General features: G+C 35.1%; 1 protein-coding gene across 14 annotated transcripts in view; it reads right to left on the bottom strand.

Moving 5' to 3' along the window:
• CCDC14 (coiled-coil domain containing 14) overlaps positions 1–22,655 on the bottom strand; it is a 72,409-nt gene that overhangs the window by 32,668 nt on the left and 17,086 nt on the right. For 10 of the 14 annotated variants that reach the window (XM_065539125.1, XM_015446341.3, XM_074033277.1 and 7 more), the window contains 7 exons: positions 21,074–21,307; positions 20,873–20,967; positions 18,936–19,452; positions 16,192–16,333; positions 4,641–4,723; positions 1,892–2,110; positions 1,686–1,818 (listed from right to left, as the gene is read on the bottom strand). In XM_065539125.1, the coding sequence (XP_065395197.1) occupies positions 1,686–1,818; positions 1,892–2,110; positions 4,641–4,723; positions 16,192–16,333; positions 18,936–19,452; positions 20,873–20,967; positions 21,074–21,307 (1,423 nt within the window). Of the gene's footprint in view, positions 1–1,685; positions 1,819–1,891; positions 2,111–2,439; positions 2,531–4,640; positions 4,724–14,577; positions 14,634–15,731; positions 16,046–16,191; positions 16,334–18,935; positions 19,453–20,872; positions 20,968–21,073; positions 21,308–22,655 lie in introns of those variants that run through there. The other 4 variants (XM_045385526.3, XM_074033280.1, XM_074033278.1 and 1 more) reach the window with 4 other exon arrangements.

Genomic DNA, 22,655 nt, shown 5'->3' with positions numbered 1-22,655 from the left:
GTAGCTGGGACTACAGGCATGCACCGCCATGCCCAGCCATGCCCAGCTAACTTTTGTATTTTTTGTAGTGACAGCGTTTTGCTGTGTTGCCCAGGCTGCTCTTGAGCTCCTGGGCTCAGGCGATCCACCCACCTCAGCCTCCCAAAGTGCTGGGGTTACAGGCATGAACCACTGCACCCTACAGGTATAATTTACATACCACAAAATCTACTCCTTTTAAGTGCACAATTTGGTGGTTATTAGTATATTCATAGAGTTGAGAACTGTCACTACTATCTAATTTCAGAATATCTCATCACTCCTAAATGAAACTACCCATTAGCAGTCACTTCTCATCCTACACCCCTCGGCTCCTCCAGTCCCTGGCAATGACTAATTTACTTTGTGTCTCTGTCAATTTGCCTATTCTGGACATTTCGCATAAATGGAATCACACCATATGTGGCCTTTTTTTTTACTGGTTTCTCTTAGTATAAATACCTGACACTAACAAAGTTCTCACCCTGAAATTATGCCTCAGAAAAAAGGACACATGCTCCTTGGGATACCTTACCAAGACTTTCATAAGAAGGGACATTCTATTACTTTATTTTGAATAAGACTGGTATAAGCCAATATGCAGAACCTCTGACTAGAACCTAAACAATTATAATTCTATGATTGCAAAAAATGTATCTTGCTTTTCCCATTGTTAAATAAAAGTTTGAATGCAAACATTCTATGAAATGTAAATGTGGAAAAAGGGCAATATTTCCATGTGAACAGATTATTAATTTCAAATATATTTATAAAGCTAAATTAATAAATTAAATGTTACATATTACTGTTTCATCCGATTCCCTACGAGTTTTATCATTCAAAATGTGGGGGAAAGTTTAAAATTCAAAATGGATCTGTTCATTGGAAACACAAGGAAGATTACTTTATATTCAAGATTATTTTATATTTGGAACTTCTAGGATCATTCAAAGACAAAGTCAGATCTGCTGATCTTTAGGCCTAAGGTAACTGACTTCTCTCCTAGAACTTTAAAAAAGCAGTTGAGAGTCCAATTCTTAGCAAATATCTCAAAACTGAACTTTGTAAGTGAGTATCATAGAAAAATTGAGTGAGCTAATTTTATTTTAGAAAAATACTGTTAGGGAATGAAATGATCTTAAGGGCTACTGCCAACCCCCTCATTTAACTGATGAAATAAGGCTGAAAGAGGCTAACTGACTTACCCAAGATCATATGACATGAGGGCTTACCATGCTAAGTACTTTTCATGAATGATTTCTTAGTTTCCCATGACAATTCTATTCATGTCCCTACTTTACAGCTGAGGTTTAGAGAAGTTAAATGGCTTGCTCAAAGCTACTCAGCTAGTATGTGGTAGAGCTGGGATTCCAGTCAGATCTTTCTAGCTTCAGAACCAGAGGGCTTAACGGTGTTGCTATACAAGTCTTCAGCTTCTCATCAGGGACCCCTGATTCACACGGTTTAAAAAAAGCATTTAGCTAGATTTGAAATTTCTAAACTAATTTAATTGGAACAGAAGAAAACATCATTAGAAATTAGCAAAAACAATGGCAAAGTAAGAGAAAAAGATATGGGTGAGATAACAGGTCTGACATTATTTTGAAGTTTATAAAAACATCTAAAAATAAAAAAGGCATGAGTTATTCAAAAGAAGTCAATTTTACCTGGTTAATTCTCTTAGTCGAGTCACCTCAGCATCACGCTGACGTAACGTTATCCCCAATATCTGGTTTTCCTTTTCAGCAGTTTCTAACTTAAACTGGGAGGTCCTCACATTGACTAAGGCTTCTTCCAATTCTAAAACAACAAAAGTGTCAGTTTCCTTATTCCTTTTAAAAAATGTGACCATAACTATTGTCTAAATACATACCAATTTTTATTCTTGTTATCTCAATATCATATTGCTGTTTATTTTCAAGTATAGTTTGATCTTTGTCTTTAAATATACTAGTAAATTTTTTGTTTTCATCTTTCTGATTTTCAATCACTTTTAAGAGCTCTTCATTTTTACTCTGCAGTAACTCCTGGCTCTTTAGTGACTCCTCCAGTTGATTTTGCAGTGACATATTCAATGACTGAAGAGAAAACACTGTAAGACAAAACAGATTAAATAGTTGTTTCCCAAACTGAAAAAGTACAAACTTGGAAAAATACCTGTTTCTTAAAAAAAAAAAAAAAAAAAAAGGCCTGAAATTTATTGATTTTGTTTAACAATTAATTGCATGAGCAGTTCTACATAAATACTACATATATTTTTAAAAACTGATTGGCAGACATCATACCTTTCTTCTCCAGTTGACATTTTAAGAATTTTTTTAACCCTTTTAAAAGACAGAATACATAATCCTTTTAAAAGAAAGAATACATGTACAAAGTTAAAAAATTCAAATACTGGCCAGGCGCGGTGGCTTACGCTTGTAATCCCAGGACTTTGGGAGGCCGAGGTGGGCAGATCACGAGGTCAGGAGATGAAGACCGTCCTGGTTAACACGGTGAAACCCCGTCTCTACTAAAAATACAAAAAAATTAGCCGGGCGTGGTGGCGGGCGCCTGTAGTCCCAGCTACTCGGGAGACTGAGGCAGGAGAATGGCGTGAACCCAGGAGGCGGAGCTTGCAGTGAGCCGAGATTGCACCACCGCACCCCAGAATGGGCAACAGAGCGAGACTCCATCTCAAAAAAAAAAAAAAAATTCAAACACCACAAAATATTAACGATACCAAACGATTCCCAAAGAAGAATCTCCCTCCCACTCCTCCTCTCTGTCTCCAAGACAATCACTATTAATTTTCATATCTTTTGTGAAAACACTTTTGCATATGGTATTAATTACACTACACACACACGTACACACACACCATACACAATTTCTAACGTTGCCTTTTTCTGCCTTAAGACTGTTGTATACAAACACACAGATCTATCACGTTCTTTTTCAAGGCGATAAAAGTATATGGTACCATTTATTGAGCAACTACATGCTTAGTGAACGCTTACTATGTGTGAGGTATTGTATTAGAATCTGAATATACAGAGATGAATAGCACAGACATGGTCCCTGTTCTCACAGAGCTGATAACAAACAAGTAATTATAAACAGTAATGATCTCAAAGAAACAATAAGATAATATAAAGAACAGAAGCTATTTAAAGTGGCAACTACTGATCACCCCACTTGTCCTCTAGGCCTCCTCTCTCCTACCCTCTCCCTCTCCTCACCTTTGGTTAACAGTGGAAACACAGTGATAACTTCTGAATCACTCTGGTGAAATTGAACACTTTTATATAAAGTGCTCATTCTGTTGGGTAATCATATTTTTTCTTATTGCTTTATAAGATATATATTAAGAAGATTAAGCCTTTATCGTGTCATATATTGTTTCTCCATTTTGCTTATGTGTTTTGAATGTATTTATAATTTTGCTATGTAGAAACTGAAAAAGGTTTCTGGGGACATATTTTATCAATCTGTTCCTGTGTGGCATTTGAGTCTTTGACAGGCTTAGGAAAAGTCCCCCCACCAAAAAAATTTAAAAATACAAATTCTTATCTTTTCTTCTGGTACTATTATAGTTTCTTTATTAAGTTCTGTGATCGTTAAGGACAATTTGGCAATATCTGTCACAATTACAACTGTACATACCCTTTGGCTCAGCAATTCTACTGCTATACATCTATTCTACAAAAATGCTGGCCAAGTGTGGTGGCTCATTGTCTGTAATCCCAGCACTTTGGGAGGCCGAGGTGAATGGATCACTTCAGGTCAGGAGTTCAAGACCAGCCTGGCCAACATGATGAAACCCTGTCTCTAATAAAAATACAAAAATTAGCCAGGCGTGGTGGCAGGTGCCTATAATCCCAGATACTTGAGAGGCTGAGGGAAGAGACTCGCTTGAACCTGGGAGGCAGAGCTTGCAGTGAGCCAAGATCGCACCACTGAACTCCAGCCTGAGTCACAGAGTGACTCAGAACAAACAAACAAAACAAACATCTCAAAAAAATCTCAAAACAAACAAACAAAAAAATCTCAAAACAAACAAACAAAAAAATCTCAAAACAAACAAACCAACAAAAAAGCTGACATAAATGCACGAAGACATACAAAGATTTTCACTGCAATGTTGTTTGCACTGGGAAAAGGGGAAAGTACTATTAGCAGAGGACCATATTATGGTAGACCTGGATAAGCAGAATATCCAAGTAATTCGTAAAGAGAAAGATGCATAATTATGTATTTTGATAGACAAAAATATCCACTATATGTTAAGTGAATAAACAGAAACTGTGGAAAAGTATATACAGTGTGATCTCATTTTAAAAAAAGAAAAAGTACATATATAGTTCTATTTGTGCCTGGCACACAGTAGGTATTCAGTAAGTATTTGTTAAATACATCAATTACATATGAAGAGAAGATATGTAAAAGGAAACACACTCCTGTTTTTCAAAAAAAAAAAAAAAAAAGGTGTATATTATTGGGAAGTGATGGCATCTTTTATTTTCCTATGTTTCTACAATATTTTAAATTTATCCCCTCAAAGTAATTACAAAAGCTCAATTCTTTATCAACATTTCCAGAGCCACAAATAATTTATCAATACTTAAAGTTCTTTTACTTACATTCAAGGTTGCAATCCACAGCACCAGATGGCTTATGAGTTTTCTCTTGTTCTCTGAGTTGCTGGTTCAAAATTCTCAACTGCCTAAAGAAACAATGAAGAACTATGAATGTAAGAATCCCAAGCCAATTTAATAGTATACATGTGATAGCCTATCAAAAAAGATAAAACATAAACCCACTAAGGCGGCAGAAGTCCGTCGCATCCCCAAAAGACAAAAACTAAATAAACATAACAAAACCATACTACTATTATTATGAGGCCTGAGATAATTTTTAAGGTTGCCTGAAACAACCTAACACCTCCCCTCATGGGCCAGGCGCAGTGGCTCACGCCTGTAATCTCAGTACTTTGGGGGATTGAGGCAGGCAGATCACCTGAGGTCAGGAGTTCAAGACCAGCCTGGCCAACATGGCGAAACCCCATCTCTACTAAAAATAGGTGGCACGTACCTGTAATCCCAGCTACTTGGGAGGCTGAGGCAGGAGAATTGCTTGAACCTGGAAGGTAGAGGTTGCAGTGAGCGAGATCGTGCCACTGCATTCCAGCGTGGCAAAAGAGCGAGACCCTGCCTCAAAAAAAAAACCTCCCCTCACAAGGAAAATGTTAATTTCTCTTTTTTGTCTCTTCAGTGATTTGTTGGTTTTTTTTCTATTTCTTTCCTTTTCTACCTCCTCTTGCTGTTTCTCATTGTCTTTCTGTGTATTTTAATCATTGTAGTTAATCATCTACTTTTTAAAAGATTTGTCATTACTATGAACTAGAATACCTACAGGCACTGACTGCTATCAGACATCTATCTTCCTGATGTTTGTCATATGCTGAAACAAAATCTATGCTTCTAATAATTTTATTAGATGGAAAAGTTAGTGGTCTTAAGTAACGAGAATATTAACAGGCTACCAATCTGCCCTGTTACAATGAACTTCACAATATGTATCTGCTTCACAAATAGAAACATAAAAAAGTATTTTCTTTACTCCTAAGAAGTTATCGCTTTTGGGGAAAAAAAGTTACCTCTATTATCTTTCCAGAATTACCTAAAAATATTTTGCCTTAAAATATTTATTTTTGATACTGAATCTAAAATGATAGTACCCTACCTTGCATCACTCACATGTATTAATTTTGAGTTGATTAAAGTGATAAAATATTTTTTAAAAACCCAACTATACAAGTTTTAGGGGGAAATCTACATAATCTTGAAGTGGGGAAGGCATTTCTAAGTGAAACTCAATATCCAGCAAGCATCAAGGAAAAGAACAAAAGATTTAACCATATCAAATTTTGAAACTTGTAAAATTAAAAGCCTGAAAGAAAATACCTGCACATACGTTATAGACAAGGGCTCCATAACATTTAAAGAACTCCTACAAATCAGTAAGGAAGGCAACCTAGTAAAAAGTGGCAAACGATAAGAATGAGCAGTTCACATAAGAAATAGAAACGGCCTATAAGCGTATGATAAAAATGTTCATCTTCACTAACAGGAAGAATTGCAAATTTAAAAGGAGATTTTTTTGGCCACAGGATTGACATAAATAAAAGGAAATAACACTTTCTGATGATAGTACAGGGAAATGAATTATCTCAATTCATGTGATTATATCAGTATAACCATTCTGGATGGCAATTTGAAATGTCCAACAAAATGTATAATGTTCATAATCTCTGACAAAATTATTCTACTTCTAGGTTATCGAGCATCAGAAACAGTTTTACATATGCAAAAGCATCTCAAACCTTATAGATATATACAAGAATATTCACAACAGCAATTATTTAATAGTGCCAAGTTGGAAACAACTGAATGTTACATAAATTATGGTACATCCATATACAAAATACTAATACACAGATATTAAAATGAGCAAGAGGTCCATTTGTACTGATGTGAAAAGATCTTCAAGACATTATGAAGTGAAAGAAGCAAGTTGCAGAACAACAATATAATATGAGCTTATTTTTGTTTTAATAAAATTCTGATTTTCTTTAAAGGTTTCCCATTTACAACAGAAGCTTTCCTTGATAATCTTTTTGTATGTCCCTGGTCAGATTCTTCTCTTCTCAAATGTAACCAATCTAAACTTCTAATAATTCACTGCAAGCCTCTCATTCCTACCTTCCTCTTCTCAACTGTTTACTTTCCTTTTTCACTAAAAATAATGTGGTTTGGGGATAAACACAGTCATCCTTTGGTCCCAGGGTGTATCCATATGTGTACTAACCCTCATTTTTTCCATCTAGTCTGGGTGAGTAGCCTCATCTGTGCCCTGCATCCCACCCTCCTCCTAGACCATAAAGGACTCTGCTCCTATCCCACTCCCTTTATCTTCTATATCTGCAGTTTCTCCCTCTTTGCCAGTTCATGTGCCTAAGCCAAGAAATATATTAAAACTCTTCCCATATTAAAAAAAATTCCCTCCAACTTAACTGTACAACTAGCTACTTTCATTCCTCTCATTCCCTGCTTTCAGGGCTAGGCTTTTTAAAAAATTATTCTATTTAAAATGATACATGATAAAAACAGAAAAAAGGATATTTTAAAAACTGATGTTACACATGCTACTTTAAAATATTATGTACTAAATTTAAATATACTGGATTTTAAAAAAGGAAAAGAAGAACTGCTGCTATTCAGGCAAATATTTCTTTTATTCAAGTCATTCTTTTTTTTAGATAGCTTGAGATAAAACTGACATACTATAAACTACATAAATTTAAAGTGTGTCATTTTATGTTCTGCCATATGATGTAGTAAAATCACCATCACAATTACAATATGCATCAGCAGCCATAAAAAAGAATGTGATCATGTTTTTTTGCAAGAACATGAAGGGAACTGGAGGCTATCATCCTTAGCAAACTAATGCAGAAACAAAAGCAAATACCACGTTCTCACTTACAAGTGGGAGCTAAATGATAAGAACTTATTAACACAAAGAAGGAAACAACAGACACTGGGGTCTGGGTGGTAGGAGGGAGGGGAAGGTATAACTATTGGGTACTGGGCTTAATACATGGGTGATGTAATAATATGTACAACAAACCTCCTGTGACACATTTACCTATGTAACAAACCTTCACGTGTACCCCCAAACCTAAAAGTTTTTCAAAAAAGATATTTATCATCCCCAAAAGTTTCCTCATAGCCCTTTTCATAACCCTCTTCCCAGATAACCACTTATTTATAGATTAGTTTGCATATTCTAGAATTATATATAAATGGAATCATGGAATATATACTCTTTTAGCCTGTCTTCTTTCACTCAACATAAGAATTGTGGGATTCATCCATGCTGTTGCATGTATCAATAGTTCCTATCCTTTTATTGTTGAGTAGTTTTCTACTGTATGGTTATAGCACTATTTGTTTATCCATTCACCCATTGATAGACATTTGGGTTGTTTCCTATGAACACTCATCAACAAGTTTTTGTGTGGACATATGCTTTGACTTCTCTTACATACCCAGGAGTGGACTGGTTGGATCATATGTTAGATATACGTTCAATTTCTAAGAAACTGCCAAACATTTTTTCCAAAGTGTTCAAATTATTTTACATTCCCACCAGTTAATTGTGAAAGTTCCCATTCCTTCACATCCTAACATTTACTAATTTTGAATTTTAGCCATTCTAATGGTATGCAGTGGTATTCATCATGGTTTTAATTTTCACTTTCCTAATGATTACTGATAAGCCTCTTTCCATGTTCGTATTTGATATTCATATTTGATATCCATTTATTTGGTGAAGTATCTGTTCAAATATTTTGCCCATTTTTAAGCTTGATATTTAAAAATTTATACTGTCTTAAGTTCTTTGTACATTCTAGTACAAGTCCTATATCGGGTACATGTTTTGCAAATATTTTCTCTCAGTCTGTTGGTTGCTTCATTTTTAGTAAAAGTGCTTTTTGAAGAACAAAAGTTTTAAATTTTGATGAAGTCCACTTTACTCATTTTTTTCTAGTTTATATTTTTTGTGTTATATTTTTAAAATCTTTCCCACTCCAAAATCCCTAAGATCTTCTCTTATGTTTCCTTTTAGAAGTTTTGTAGTTTTAGTTTATATATTAAGATCTGTGATTCATTTCAAGTCAACTTTGTGTACTGTATGAGGCAAAGGTTGAGGTTCATTTTTTAAAAACATGATTCTCCCATTGTTTCAGCACTATTTATTGAATATTCTTTCCCCACTGAATTTCTCTGATATCTTTGCAAAACACTATCTCTATGTGTGAATTTGTTTCTATACTCTACTCTGTTTCAATGATCTATTTGTCACCTTTACACCACACCTCTTAGAATACTAATCCTTTATGTTTTGAAATTGAATAGTACCAACTTGGTTCTCCTTTCTCAATACTGTTTTGGGTATTTAGATTCTTTGAATTTCCATGTAACTTTAGAATCAGCTTCAATTAAATATTTAAAAACAGCATGCTTGGGTTTTTACTTTAATTACATAAAATCTATACATCAATTTGGGGAGAAGTGACATCTTAAGTCTTAAATTTATGGATCTAGTTTATCTCTCACTTATACTGATCTTTCATTTCTCACAACAATATTTTGTAGTTCTCAGTGTACAGGTCTTACATATTTTTCAAATTTATCCCTAAATTGTTCATATGTTTTTGATGCGACTCTAGTACTGATTTTAATTTCAAATTGTTCATTGCTGATACATAAAAATTCAATTGATCTTGTATCCTGCAACTTTGCTAATCTTTCTTATTAACTCTAGCAGCTTTTTTTGTAGATTCCATAGGGTTTTCTACAAGAATTATCATGTCATCTGTGAACAAGACAGTTTTACTTCTTTCCTTTCCAATGTGACTGGCTTTTATTTCTTCTTCTTGCCTTACTGCACTTGTTAGAACCTCTAGCACACTGTTAAATAGAAATAACAATCATTATTTGCTGGGTAACATTCATACATTCTCCAGCATATACAGAAACAAAATATATATATATATATATATCTAAGAAGAATTTTAAAATAATAGGATGATATTACAAATACTACTTAAAAATACCATGTATTGAATTTAGGATTACATAATTTTAATGGAAAGAAAATAAGAAGCGAAACCAAAACTGATTAACTTTAGGCAAATATTTCTTTACTTCAAGAAATATTACTCCTAAGTAATCTAAAATTTAGGAAATAGGATATGAAAAATGCAGAGTCTGGAATTCATATTGTCAAAATTACTAACACATTCTGATCTATAACCATAATTTCCAAGGTTGTCTTAGTTTTACGTATAGGTTCAATGTTCACATCTGTCTACTCTTTTGTTTGAATTCCTCTTTTGGTTGACTGGACTTTGCCATTCAAGTTTTTTGTTTTGTTTTTTAAAGGAGTTCAAGGCTGTTAAACTTCCTAAGTTCTTGCACACTTGAGAATATGACTGTTGCCTTGACACTAAAAGGACAGCTAGACCACATTAGAGATTCTCGGGGCATACTTTCTTTCCCTCAGAACTTTGTAAATGATATTCTATGATCCTTTGGCAATGAAAATCACTGTGAAGAGACTGGAGATAGCCTAAAATGTTTCTCTTCATTTGTAATTTTCTGTTTCTTTTGAGTGTCTCCAAAAATTAACTTTTTTCATCCTTAGGGTGTAGTAACTTTACCAGCATATGTGTTGGTGTTGATTATTTTGCACGGTTTTTCTGAGATCTTCTACGTCCTATTCATCTGCTGACAAAGATCTTTTTTTTTCTTAGAGATAGGGTCTTGCTCTGTCTCCCAGGCTAGAATAAAGTGGTACAATCAGAAAATTTTCTTGTTATTGATAAATCTCTTGTCTTTAATCCATTTGTTCTGTTCTCTTTTTTCAGGAACACCAATTTTATATCTATTTCCTTTTTCATATGTATTATCTTCTTCATAATAATTTTTAGATCATTCTTTTTCTATTTTGCCTTGTGTGATTCCCTCAAGCTTATCTACCATGCATTCAGTCAATTTAACAAATATTTGTTAGAATGAGTGCTAGGCACAATTCCTAGCACTAGAAATATAGCTGCAAACTCTAAAGAGACAAAATTTCAGCCTTCTCAAATTCAGAGACAGAAACAACAAAAAACAAGAACTTACCAGGAGGTAACAAAAGGAAGAAGAGAAAATTACTGTTTAATGGGTACAGAGTTCATGTTGAGGATGAAAAAGTTTTGTCACAGATAGGGGTGATGGTTACAGAACACTGTGAATTTATTTATTGCCACTGAAATGTACACTTGCAAATGGTTAAAAATAAAAAGGTATGTATTATACATATTTTACCATAATAAAAATATATAAAAATTTTTAAAAGGGTTTAGGAAGAGGAAGAAGCTAAGGTTACTAGGAGACACTGAACTATGAATTTAGTAGCAATTAAAACAGAAAGACGGCCGGGCGCGGTGGCTCAAGCCTGTAATCCCAGCACTTTGGGAGGCCGAGACGGGCGGATCACGAGGTCAGGAGATCGAGACCATCCTGGCTAACACAGTGAAACCCCGTCTCTACTAAAAAATACAAAAAACTAGCCAGGCGAGGTGGCTGGCGCCTGTAGTCCCAGCTACTCGGGAGGCTGAGGCAGGAGAATGGCGTAAACCCGGGAGGCGGAGCTTGCAGTGAGCTGAGATCCGGCCACTGCACTCCAGTCTGGGCGACAGAGCGAGACTCCGTCTCAAAAAAAACAAAAAAACAAAAAAACAAAACAAAAAAAAAAACAGAAAGACTTGGGGGGAAAAACTAAAAACCCAAAAAGCAACAAAACAAAAAATTTCAGGCTTCATAATACTTAAGTTCTAGTGGACTACAATATCCCTGACTTTATCTGTTTATTAATTATCTTACATTTGTTTCTAATGGGGCTTTCATTTTTGTAATTTTTTTGCTTTCTTTTATTTTTCTGAGTTCACTTAACTCACTGTTCTTCTTTTTCTTGAGCATTTTGTCTCAATCTCACTCTTTCTCCCTGTAAGAGATCCCATTATCTTTAATTTCCTTGACACTATGGAACACTGTTTTAAGTTTTTCTGAAGTTCTTTGAGTAATTTGTCTTGTGATATTTATTCTTAACCTACATTTGTTCTTGTTGTCAGTTTATTTTAATGCAATGCAAAATCTCTCCTATAAATTGTCTTCTTCCTGTGACTTTTGTGATGTCACTCTCCTAATTTTAATCTTCTGTTGTTTCCTGAAAAAGTTGTTACTCCCCACCAATTCACCTTTCACTGCGCTCACACACTCTACCTTCTTGGTGAATATATCACTTACTTATATGCTGGTAATAAATCACTTACTTTCAATGAAATTGTCTCCAGTGTCTACAACAGTGCCAGATCTATACAAAAAGCTCAATAAAAACATGTTCAGAGAATAACTCCCGAGTCTACATTTCCATCTTGCATCTTGTTCCTATACTCCATATGGTCTAACTCAGCAGGTCTAAATCTTAACTCACAGGCTCTCCTATTACCTTGCCTAACTCAAAAAATGGTAACAATATGAAATAAACAAATCTATTCTGCCTCTAGTAGCTCCCATCTGCAAGAATTATGTTACCATTTGTTAAATTATGAAGACAGAATCTGAACATCATCCTTGACTCCTTCCATTCACTCCCGTTTCATTTTTATGTTCTGTGTGGCTATATAATGGTCTCATAGTTGAGTTTAATATCAGGAGGTGGTCATGAATTATTGGCACTCTCTAGCTCAATGCCTCTTAACTGGAGGTTAATACCCACCAAACTCCCATCCAGGAAATTTGGGAATGTGCCAAGCCTTCTGGTGGTCAAAATTAATGGCACTACAGACATTTAGAGGTTGGGGACTAAATGCTGAACTAAAGGCTAAATGCTGAACAACTGTGTCAGAAGACACATTAAAAACTCTCTAGCCTAAATGCCAAAAATGCCAAAATATCATAGAAACGATGCATCTAGCTATTTTTTAAGCCACAAGATGGCAATAAACTGCAAGAAAGTCCTAAAAGATGTGGTTAAAAAGAAACACGTAGTTTCCAAACATCTAAACAGGAAAAAAAAAAAAACTTTTTTAAAAATTGAAAATGATGACAAACACTTTTGAATGAACCAATGTATTCCAATTTTTATTTGTAATGGAGATAATGGGTAATTCTTTCCAAATAAATTACCAAAGTGGCACAAAATTTCCTACACTACTGCCAGAAACCTCATTCTACTAAAAAGAACATGCCTAACAAATTCTTCATTTTTTAGTTATTTCATCTCTTAGAAGGTCAAGTAAACAACAGTGGCAATAGCATGCTATATAATCTTTGTCCTGTAAAGACAGCCAGCCAAATAGCTCTGGTGCCAGTTGAAGAATTAGGTCAGACATCAAACAAATACCTTTAAAAAAAAAAAACTAGAAACAAGTGGTGGCCCATAAAACAGTAAACTTCATTTTCTTGAGTGGCTTACGAATTAGCCCCTAAGGCAATTTAAAAATGTTCTAAGGAACTGAAATAAATAAGAACCACTAATATTTTCCATGGTAACAATGTTAAAATAAAATATTCTCAGACTAAGTTTTGGTATCCTTATTTAAGAAACCAATTATTTGATTGTCATTCCTTTCAATAATATGCTTATTTTGAATGGCTTACAATATATTCTATGTTCCACAAAATACACCTAAATAGTGAGGTATAATTAAATCTCTACTTCCTAACTGAGACAGTGTAAAAGTCTACAAGTTAAGATCACTGTACTCTAAAACCAAATGCCTGGGTTCAAGTCTTGAGTCTAACTTCTTAGATGTATAACCTTGGGCAAGTTACATAAACCCTTTGTGGCCTTGATTTCCTCATCTGTAAATGCAAGTAAAGAGCACCTACTTCACAAAGCTGTTGTGAAGATATAAAGAGGTGACACATATCAAGGACAATAGTCTGGCATATAAAAAACATTCAATAAATGTTAGCAGTATTTGCTGTTCATTAATTATTTACTCATTTTTGGTTTTAAAAATTTATGCTGGTATAGGAATTCCTTAGGTCAAGACTGAAGACGATATTAGATCTTAAACCCAGCAACCCCATCTTGTATCATAGTATCTACAGGATAATGACCTCTGGAGAAAGAATCCTAAACGAGTACATCTCACTAGCTATCATGCCTCATAGGCTCCGGATATATATATTTTAGCCATGCTCCAACTATTTAATTGCTTTCCAGTTTCTTTAAAAATGTGTGTAGATCCTTGCAGGTCATATCTTACTGAATGTCTATAGCTTATGCAGCTGTAACACTCTCTCAGGGCACACTCGCATTGCAGTGCTGCAGATGCACCTGACTCCAATTTTTTGCAAAGTGTATTAATAAACAGACACTGAAGTGTTGGCCTTGATGGTCATCACTGAAACATTCAAAGTTAAGATATTATTGATAATATGTGGGTGATTCCTCCTTATTTCAAGATTAGATCCCTGGTCTACATCTTTCCTAAACAAATTAAGAATGTAATTCCAACAAGTTTAAGATGACCAAAAGAAAAAATATCAAAGAATTTAACTTTTTCCTATGTCTAAGTGTGGTGGGGCTAAACTAGTGCTTACTAAGGTTCTCCTTTCCTTCCTGGGTGTATAGAAGTATGGAAAAATTATATATCTATGACATTATTTTATATATATACATATTGTATATAAATGTATGGTATGTGTGCATGTATGTTTGTCACTGCGTATATATACACACACATATATGTATATATACACATAAACACACACATATATGCATATATACACATAAACACACATATATGTATATATACACATACATATACATATATATGTTTATATGCACATACATATACATATACATATATATATGTTTTCATTCACAGTTCCTGGCTGTCAATGCCCACAGCCTTTGTTATTTGTTAAGCAGTCAAAACCAAAAACATACCTTTTATTAAAGTATTTGGCCTTTTGTCCCTGGTTCCTGAAGCAGCTTCAGACCAGCTTCAGTGATAAAGGTGAAAGACAGTCATTTGTTAATATTCAAGTACTTTAGGCCTCAGAAGCAGGCCTCAGAAAACAGAATCTCTCTCTCTAATCTTCTCTTGCCATCCTTTCACATGCTCCTTTTTCCTCCCCATGGTAGGCCATAGGAACTAAAAATACACTTTAATTTTCTCCCACCTTTCTTACTGCTGGCCATAAGGAAATTCTCTGACCTACCTTGTCTGTCTGTAGGTCATAAGAACCCCATTTCCGAAGGGGACCTGCCTCAAACTGAGGAGAAAGGAATGTTCCACAGAGAGGCCAAAAAATTTGAACGGACAGAACTTCTTGGGTTTCCACACTCTATCTATTTGTATTAGATCGTACCCTTTTTGTCAAATCACATTTCTTCACAGTTGTCCATGATTCAACCATGACTATCCAATGAAACCTCCATAAAAGGCCCAAGAGGACAGGGTATGGAGAGCTTCCAGATAAACACATGGTGGTTACTAGGGGGTTGTGCATCCACCGAGGGCATAGAAGGTCCACGCCTTTTCTCCAATACCTTGCCCTTTGCATCTCTTCATCTGTATCCTTTACAATATCCTTTATAATAAAGTGGTAAATTTAAGTGTTTCCATGAGTTCTGTGAGCCACTCTAGGAAATTAACTGAACCCAAGGAAGGAGGTCAAGGGAACTTCAATTTATAGTCAGTCAGTCAGAAACACAGGCAAAACAACCTGGGGCTTGTCATTGGCATTGGAAGTAGAGCTCAGTCTTGTGGAACTGGGCCCTCAACCTGTGGGATCTGATACTATTTCCAGGTAGACGGTGTTGGAATTGAACTGGAGGACACCCAACTGGTGTCTGTTGCAGAAGTGATTGTTTGCTTGCTGGTGGGGAGAAATCCCTACACATTTGGTCATGGAAGTGTTCTGTGTCAATTGTTGTGTGAGGGCAGAAGAAAAACAGTTTGTTTTTAATACAATGTCCCAGACCTTTCTATTAGGCAGGGCCTTGTGCCTTGTTTCAGCCTATAAAATATAAGTGGTAGCGAAATGATCACTTCTGGGTTGAGCGATGTAAGACTCCTCCCTGTTGCCATATCCACATTCTCTTTTTCCTGGACAACACATACTGAGACAGTGGCTTCATAAAATGGAGGGAGTCTGGATCCTGAGTCACAGGATGAAAGAGCCACCAATGATCCATGTTAGTCTTGGCATGAGAAAGAAACTTGCTGTGCTATGCAAATGAGATTTAGAAGTTTGTTCCTGCAGCATAACTTAGACTAGTCTGATAAACGTACAGAGGTACTTCATTTCCTGCCTACACACTACTAAGTGACAACAGGGGTAAAGGAAGTGGGAGAAAATACGTACAAGGGGGCAGAAGTAAAGGAAGACCTGGAGAATGCTGGAAATCTCTGAAAAATGAGGAAGAAAAGTAGAAATACAGTAAGACAGCAAATCAATTTTACTTATGAAGTCCTAGGTTTATCATTTGGCACCTTTGTTCTGGCCTGGAGACATCTTTGCATACAGACAAAAATATTCCAAGAGCAATTCTTACCTTCGTAACTGAGCATTCTCACTTCTTAATGGTTGCATGGCCAGTGCTATCTCAACTTGAATATCTGTGTTTCCACTTACTGCTGGAAGTACAGATATACATGCCTCCATTTCTGTAACCAACCTCTGAATTTCTGAATCCTCTATAAAAGGAAACAGAAATGAGTAAAATCAATATTATATTTTTGGACAAGATTATTAGTATATATTACTAAAAAAGAAAATCTTTATAGGTATGTACATTCTTGTTATAAATTCAACTCAATTATTTATAAATCTATTATACAGGTTCCATTTTTCTCTTTCACGCTGCTGGTATTTGCTTCCTCAGAATTCTAAAGAAATTAAGTTCAGTAAACTAAAGATTAATCTTAAATCACAGGATTATTACATAAGTGAATTTTTTTTTTTTTTTTTTTTTTTTTTTAGTTCAGGAGTCAAGTAGGAATGTGACTTACACAAATTTCTTAGTGCATACTTACCAAGGGCCACAGTGGACTCCTATGATTGCTATAGGGTTTCCTATAATTGGTTATAGTATTAACATTTATAATACAACCTTTGATCCTAGCATAAGCAAACAGTTCACTTTAGGGGGTTAATATGGCAAAATATTGAGTGAGGGTCCGCTAAGATAGTTTCATTATTTAATTTTCTAAAGTAGATTGAACACAAGCCACCACATCTCATTTCATGTGACATCAAAGGGTTGTTAATAATTGTGGAGAGTGGATGTTTTTGAAGACTGCAAACAGACACAGGCATGGAAGGCAGATATTAATTCTTTTGCCTTTTATCTTTGCCCCTCATTCCCATTCATATTTACTATGGGCTAAAAGTACTTAAAATTATTTATTAATTATCTGATAACCAACAGGTTGAAAGTATATTCTAAGTTACAAAATGTATTCAGTTTCACAGATATTTTAACATCCTGATGAAAAGTACATATACACAGTAAACAACTGTGTTCAATTATCAAGCAGTCTTCTACCAATTTTTATTTATTTAGAGACGGAGTCTCGCTCTGTTGCCCAGGCTGGAGTGCAGTGGTGCAATCTCGGCTCACTGCAACCTCTGCCTCCCGGGTTCAAGCGACTCTCCTGCCTCAGCCTCCTGAGTCGCTGGGATTGCAGGTAGCAGCCATCATGTCTGGCTTTTGTATTTCTGTAGAGATGGGGTTTCACCATGTTGGCCAGGTTGGTCTTGTACTCTTGACCTCAGGTGATTTGCCTGTCTCGGCCTCCCAAAGTGCTGGGATTACAGCTGTGAGACCCTGCGCTGGCCTTCTACCAATCTTTCGTAGAGCAGTTTCACTCATAGGCTTTGGAGGCTGGGACCTGGGCTCCACCACTGTCTGGAGCTATAACCTTGGTCAAGTATTTAACTCATTTTTTTAAAACAAATTAATCTTTTTGTAAAAAATTATTTATTTAAATCAACAAAGAAAAATTGTATAAATTTATCATGTACAATATGTTTTGAAATATGTATACATTGGGATGGTTAAATAGAGCTAATTAACATATGTATTACCTCACATATTTATCATTTTTTATAGCAAAAACACTTAAAATCTACTCTCTCAGTAATTTTTAATAAAATATTGTTAACTATAGTTATAATGTTATATAGTAGATCTCTTTAACTTATTCCTCCTACCTAATTGAAAGCGTGTATCCTTTGACCAGCATCTCAATTACTTAACTCTTGAAACCTGGTTTCTTCATGGTTAAATGGAGATAAAAACAGTAAAAACAGTACCTTACAGGATTGGTGAGAAGATTAAATGAGGTACTGTTTCTCCAAGTCTCAGTTTCCTCATCAGTAAAATGGGAGTGGTAACAGTACCACATAGGGCTGCTGGGAGGATTAAATGAGATAATGCACATAAAACACTTAGCACTGTGCTGGGCACATGGTAAGTGTTCAATAAATGACAGCCAATAGTATTATTATTACCATGATTATGTATCTGATTGTGAAAATGGTAATAAGTTGAAGGCTGAAAACACAGCAATTTTAATATACTAAATCTTTGGTTTAATGGTGCTACATTCATATAGCATTTTAAGATTTTTTGTCTGCAAATGTTAGGTATTCAATCAATGCTTCCACAATCAATTACTGTGTTTTCTAAGATGACAAAACTGTAACTCATTTCAAGCAAAAGTCATTACTATAGAATACATATACAGAATGGAAACAAATGAATATAATCTGGCTCAGAAACATTTCTCTTAAGAAAAAAAGTCCTAAAAATAAACTGAAAAGGGCATTAAGAAGGTATGGGTTACTTCTCAAAGCGAGATTTGTTAAACAACCTAACAGTTGGCTATTAAAGAAATGACAGGAAGGAATTCTCTGCATCTTTTTAAAATAGAAAGAATAATCAGTCTACTCAGGAAGTTAATCATTTATAGGTGTTCTCTAATTAAAATTTTTATCTGTATAAGTTCTCTTTGTTGAATCTTTTCAAGGTCTATTACCTAGTAGAATAAATACACACTTGCAAGCAAAACACTGAATGTTTGATATTCTCAAACACATTTGAAATCCACAGGAAAGAAGGGATCAAAACCTTAAAAAATAAGAATACAGTAAGTAGAACTCATTTTCTTACTAGCTCAAAACACAGTTCTATGGAAAACACCACAAACTCCATTTAAATGATAGCTAAATAATATGACATTGCTATTTAGTATAACACCATACATACTACAGAAAATTATAAGTCCCATCTACCTTGTTCTGCTACCAGGGCCTTGAGCTCTCCCAACAAATATTTTATAATTCTAACTTTTTCAGCTGTCTCATTCACATTTTTTGCCTTCTGTACATCCTTGACTGTTTTTGTATCTCGCACACGTATGTTTAAATCCTTTCTTTCACTTGTGGTCTCTCTAATTTTCTCTCTGGCACATTTTTCTTCATTAGTGGCCAAGAAAGCTGGTTGTGACTGAGTAGGGCTTCGGTGTGTCTGACTGTCCAGATGTGTTTCTTTTCCATGAGATCGAAAAAGAGACAAATATGTTTGAAAACATTTTAGTAGGTCTGTTTCCTTATGAACTCCTTGTTGTGGCGGAATTCCATTAACAAAGCCCAGTTGCTGCAATGTTGGAACAGCTGATATGTCAGTTTTGGGCAGACTACATGAAACTCCAGGACTGGTATTAAATGAATTCCTTAGAATATCAGTACAGGTTGTAGAAACTGTTTTATCTTGTGTTGCAAACTGACTGTCACCATCAGTTTGAACTTCCTGAAGAAAGAGAAAAACACGTCTTCAGAAGTATGAGCACTCATTTGTAGGTATTAATTACAACAAACTCAAACATATGAAATATATTTATTAAAAGTTTATTAATATATTTGTTTTGTGAATATTTAATAAGTAGTTACTACTATATTTTGAGGATATACTGTAGTCTGTATAACTATTCCCATACGGTTAGACATTTAAGTAACAGCCAGTTTTTCACTGCTGAAACATCTCTGTAAATATGTTTGTGCAAAAGCTTATTGTATGTTTGAACTTAAATTTTCTTATGATGTAATTTCCCAAAGTGGACTAATTTTTGATGCTTTTAAACCATCTGTGGTATTTGTAAACAGTCTATTTTAGTCATGGCCTTGTAATGCTCCCATATTACAGGGTAAACTAAGCTTTAAAAAACAAGAATCTTTATTGTACTGAGGAAAAAATCCAACTTACTTACTTTGAAGCTAAAAATATTAGTAAGTTTCTGATATTAGAAACTTGCTTATTAATAATAATACTAATTATAACAAACTCAAATATATGGTTACTACTCCTAACCATATAGTAGTTACATAGACTATGGTATATCCACAAAATACAGTATTAACAAGTTATTAAAAATTCACAAAGGGTATATATTAATAAACATGTTTTAAATAAAGTATTAAGTGAAAGAAGCAGTATATAAGACTGCATAAAGTTTACTTATAACTTTATTTTAAAAGGAAAGCAAAGTTAACAAATACAAACCAGAAACTAAAACCTGTACAGATGATTAAACGATTGGAAAGAACTCTATCAGCGTGTTAAAAGGAGTTGTACTTGGGTGGTCAGTATGGTTGATTTTTTTTTCCCCCTACTGATCTCTTCCCCTCTAATGATCTCTTTCCCTCTTTCTCCTTCATTATTGTCTTCTTCATTATTGTCATTAAAACATAGGTAAAACTTTTCTTTCTTTTTTTGAGACAGAGTCTCACTCTGTAGCCCAGACCGGAGTGCAGTAGCACGATCTCACTCGCTGCTAACTCCCCCTCCTCGGTCCCGGTTCAAGCAATTCCTGCCTCAGCCTCCCAAGTAGCTGGGATTACAGGCATGTGCCACCATACCCAGCTAATTTCTGTATTTTCAGTAGAGATGGAGTTTCACCACGTTGGCCACGCTGGTGTTGAACTCCAGACCTCGTGATCCACCCACCTCGGCCTCCCAAAGGGCTGGGATTACAGGCATGAGCCACAGTGCCTGGCCATAAATAGGTAAAACTTTTATAGCAAAAAATAAATAAATAAATAAATAAATAAATAAATAAACAACTGATCTTTAAATCCTAGTGCATTAAGTTACAATCAATAAATTCAACAGTCCTTCCCGAATGACTGCTATAAGTGAATAGTTACTTATGTAGTATACAAACTGTACGCACAGAATGAACCTGTGGACGGCAGGGTGGCCGCTGAGGTGACCAGACTGGGGTGGAGGTACATAAGCCATAACTAGAATGAGGAGTTGCCTGAGATTCTGTAAGAGGGAGAAAAAATCAATCACATATCCTACTTTTTATACAATAACCAAGCAATTTAATTAGAACTTACACTCATGATTTTTAAACAGCATTCATACTCACCAGCGTGAGATAAAGCATGGCATGGTACAGCAGGAATTCCATTAGGGATGTTCTTTGAAGTCAAGTCATTCATCAGTGACATCTGAGTCTGCACATGCTCACAGAGGGCTTGGTATATTATGGGTGAATACATTCTATAATGATCTTGCAATGACCAATTTTCTAGGTCTGATGTGTCTCTTTCACTTCTAGCAGAAGCTTCATTAGGTATCGGTTTCTTATTATCTGCAGATGCTAATGTGGAAAAAGAAAAAAAGTTCTTGAAATATGATTCTTCAAAAATTCTTACCGTAAGATTTTAAGAGAAGAAAGGGCTCTCAGAAGTAGTACAATTCATCACATACTTCATAGAAGGGCTTTACCACTTTCCCCAGTCAAAAATCATCTATACTAATTCTTACAATTCCCATTTTTTTATGCTACTTGCCATGTGTAAAATCTCTCCTTCAATTTTAACACTTCTTTTAAGGGAGTTATATTATCCCTAAAGTCCAATCAAACTCCTTCACCTTGTTCCTCGTCAGTTCATGTTGTCAAGGGAAAATGGAATAGGAAAGAGAATAGTTGGTACAATTCTGATGCTTTGGGTCCTCAAAAACAAAACAAAACCAATCAAACAAACAAAACCTTAGCCTGGCATTTAAAGTTTTCCAAAGCTTGACCACAACCTACTTTTCCAACTATTGTCCCATCACCCCCAACTCAAATTTTTCATTTCAGCCAGGCCAATTTAGTTACCCAACAAGCTTTTTTCACCTTCCAATAACATTGTTCATGATGAACCATTCCTTCCAATCCAATTCTAACCACTCACCAAGGCTCATCTGAGTTTCCTTCTTCCATGAAACCTTTTGCAATCCAATCATTCCAGTCTAGTGACTACTCTTCACCACCCCAGAGCACATATTGTCTATACAAATCATATGCCACTGACACACTGCCTTATATTGCTTATCTTTCATCCTCCTGCCTTTCTGACTAAACCGTAAGTTTCTTTAAGCAGGGCTGTACTTCATTATTTCATCTGACAGAGCCTAGTATTAGTCTATGAACAAGGTAGAATTAATGAAGTATTAACAAAGTAATAAGTAAAAAATAACAAAGTTTTCTACATAGCACTACCTATAGATTGGTATAACAATCTGAAATCTATTTCCCTAATTTGATCCCCTTCCCAAATGTTTTTTTAAAACACTATTAACAGAAATGAGAATATTCTGGTAAATCATAGGTTATCAGTATACAAAACAAATTTAGAAAAACATATGGCTAATTGTCACACCTACCAAAGCTAAACATACATATATCTATGACATAACAATTCCACTCCCAGTTATACACCAATAGAAATGAGTGCTTATGTCTACTGAAAGACATGTACAAGACAGTTCACAGCAGCTTGATTTGCAGTAGCCCAAAGCTGAAAACACCAAATAGCCATGAATAGCAGAAATGGATAAACTGTGGTATACTCACAGGCTGGAATACTATATAGCATTAAAAAAACAACAAAGTACTGATATATATACAACTACCTGGATATTTAATGCGCATCAGGCTGAGTGAAAGTAGTCAAACACAA

Source organism: Macaca fascicularis, chromosome 2 (genome assembly GCF_037993035.2).
Source record: "Macaca fascicularis isolate 582-1 chromosome 2, T2T-MFA8v1.1".
NCBI lineage: Eukaryota > Metazoa > Chordata > Mammalia > Primates > Cercopithecidae > Macaca > Macaca fascicularis.
This window is presented reverse-complemented; position numbering and strand designations above follow the sequence as displayed.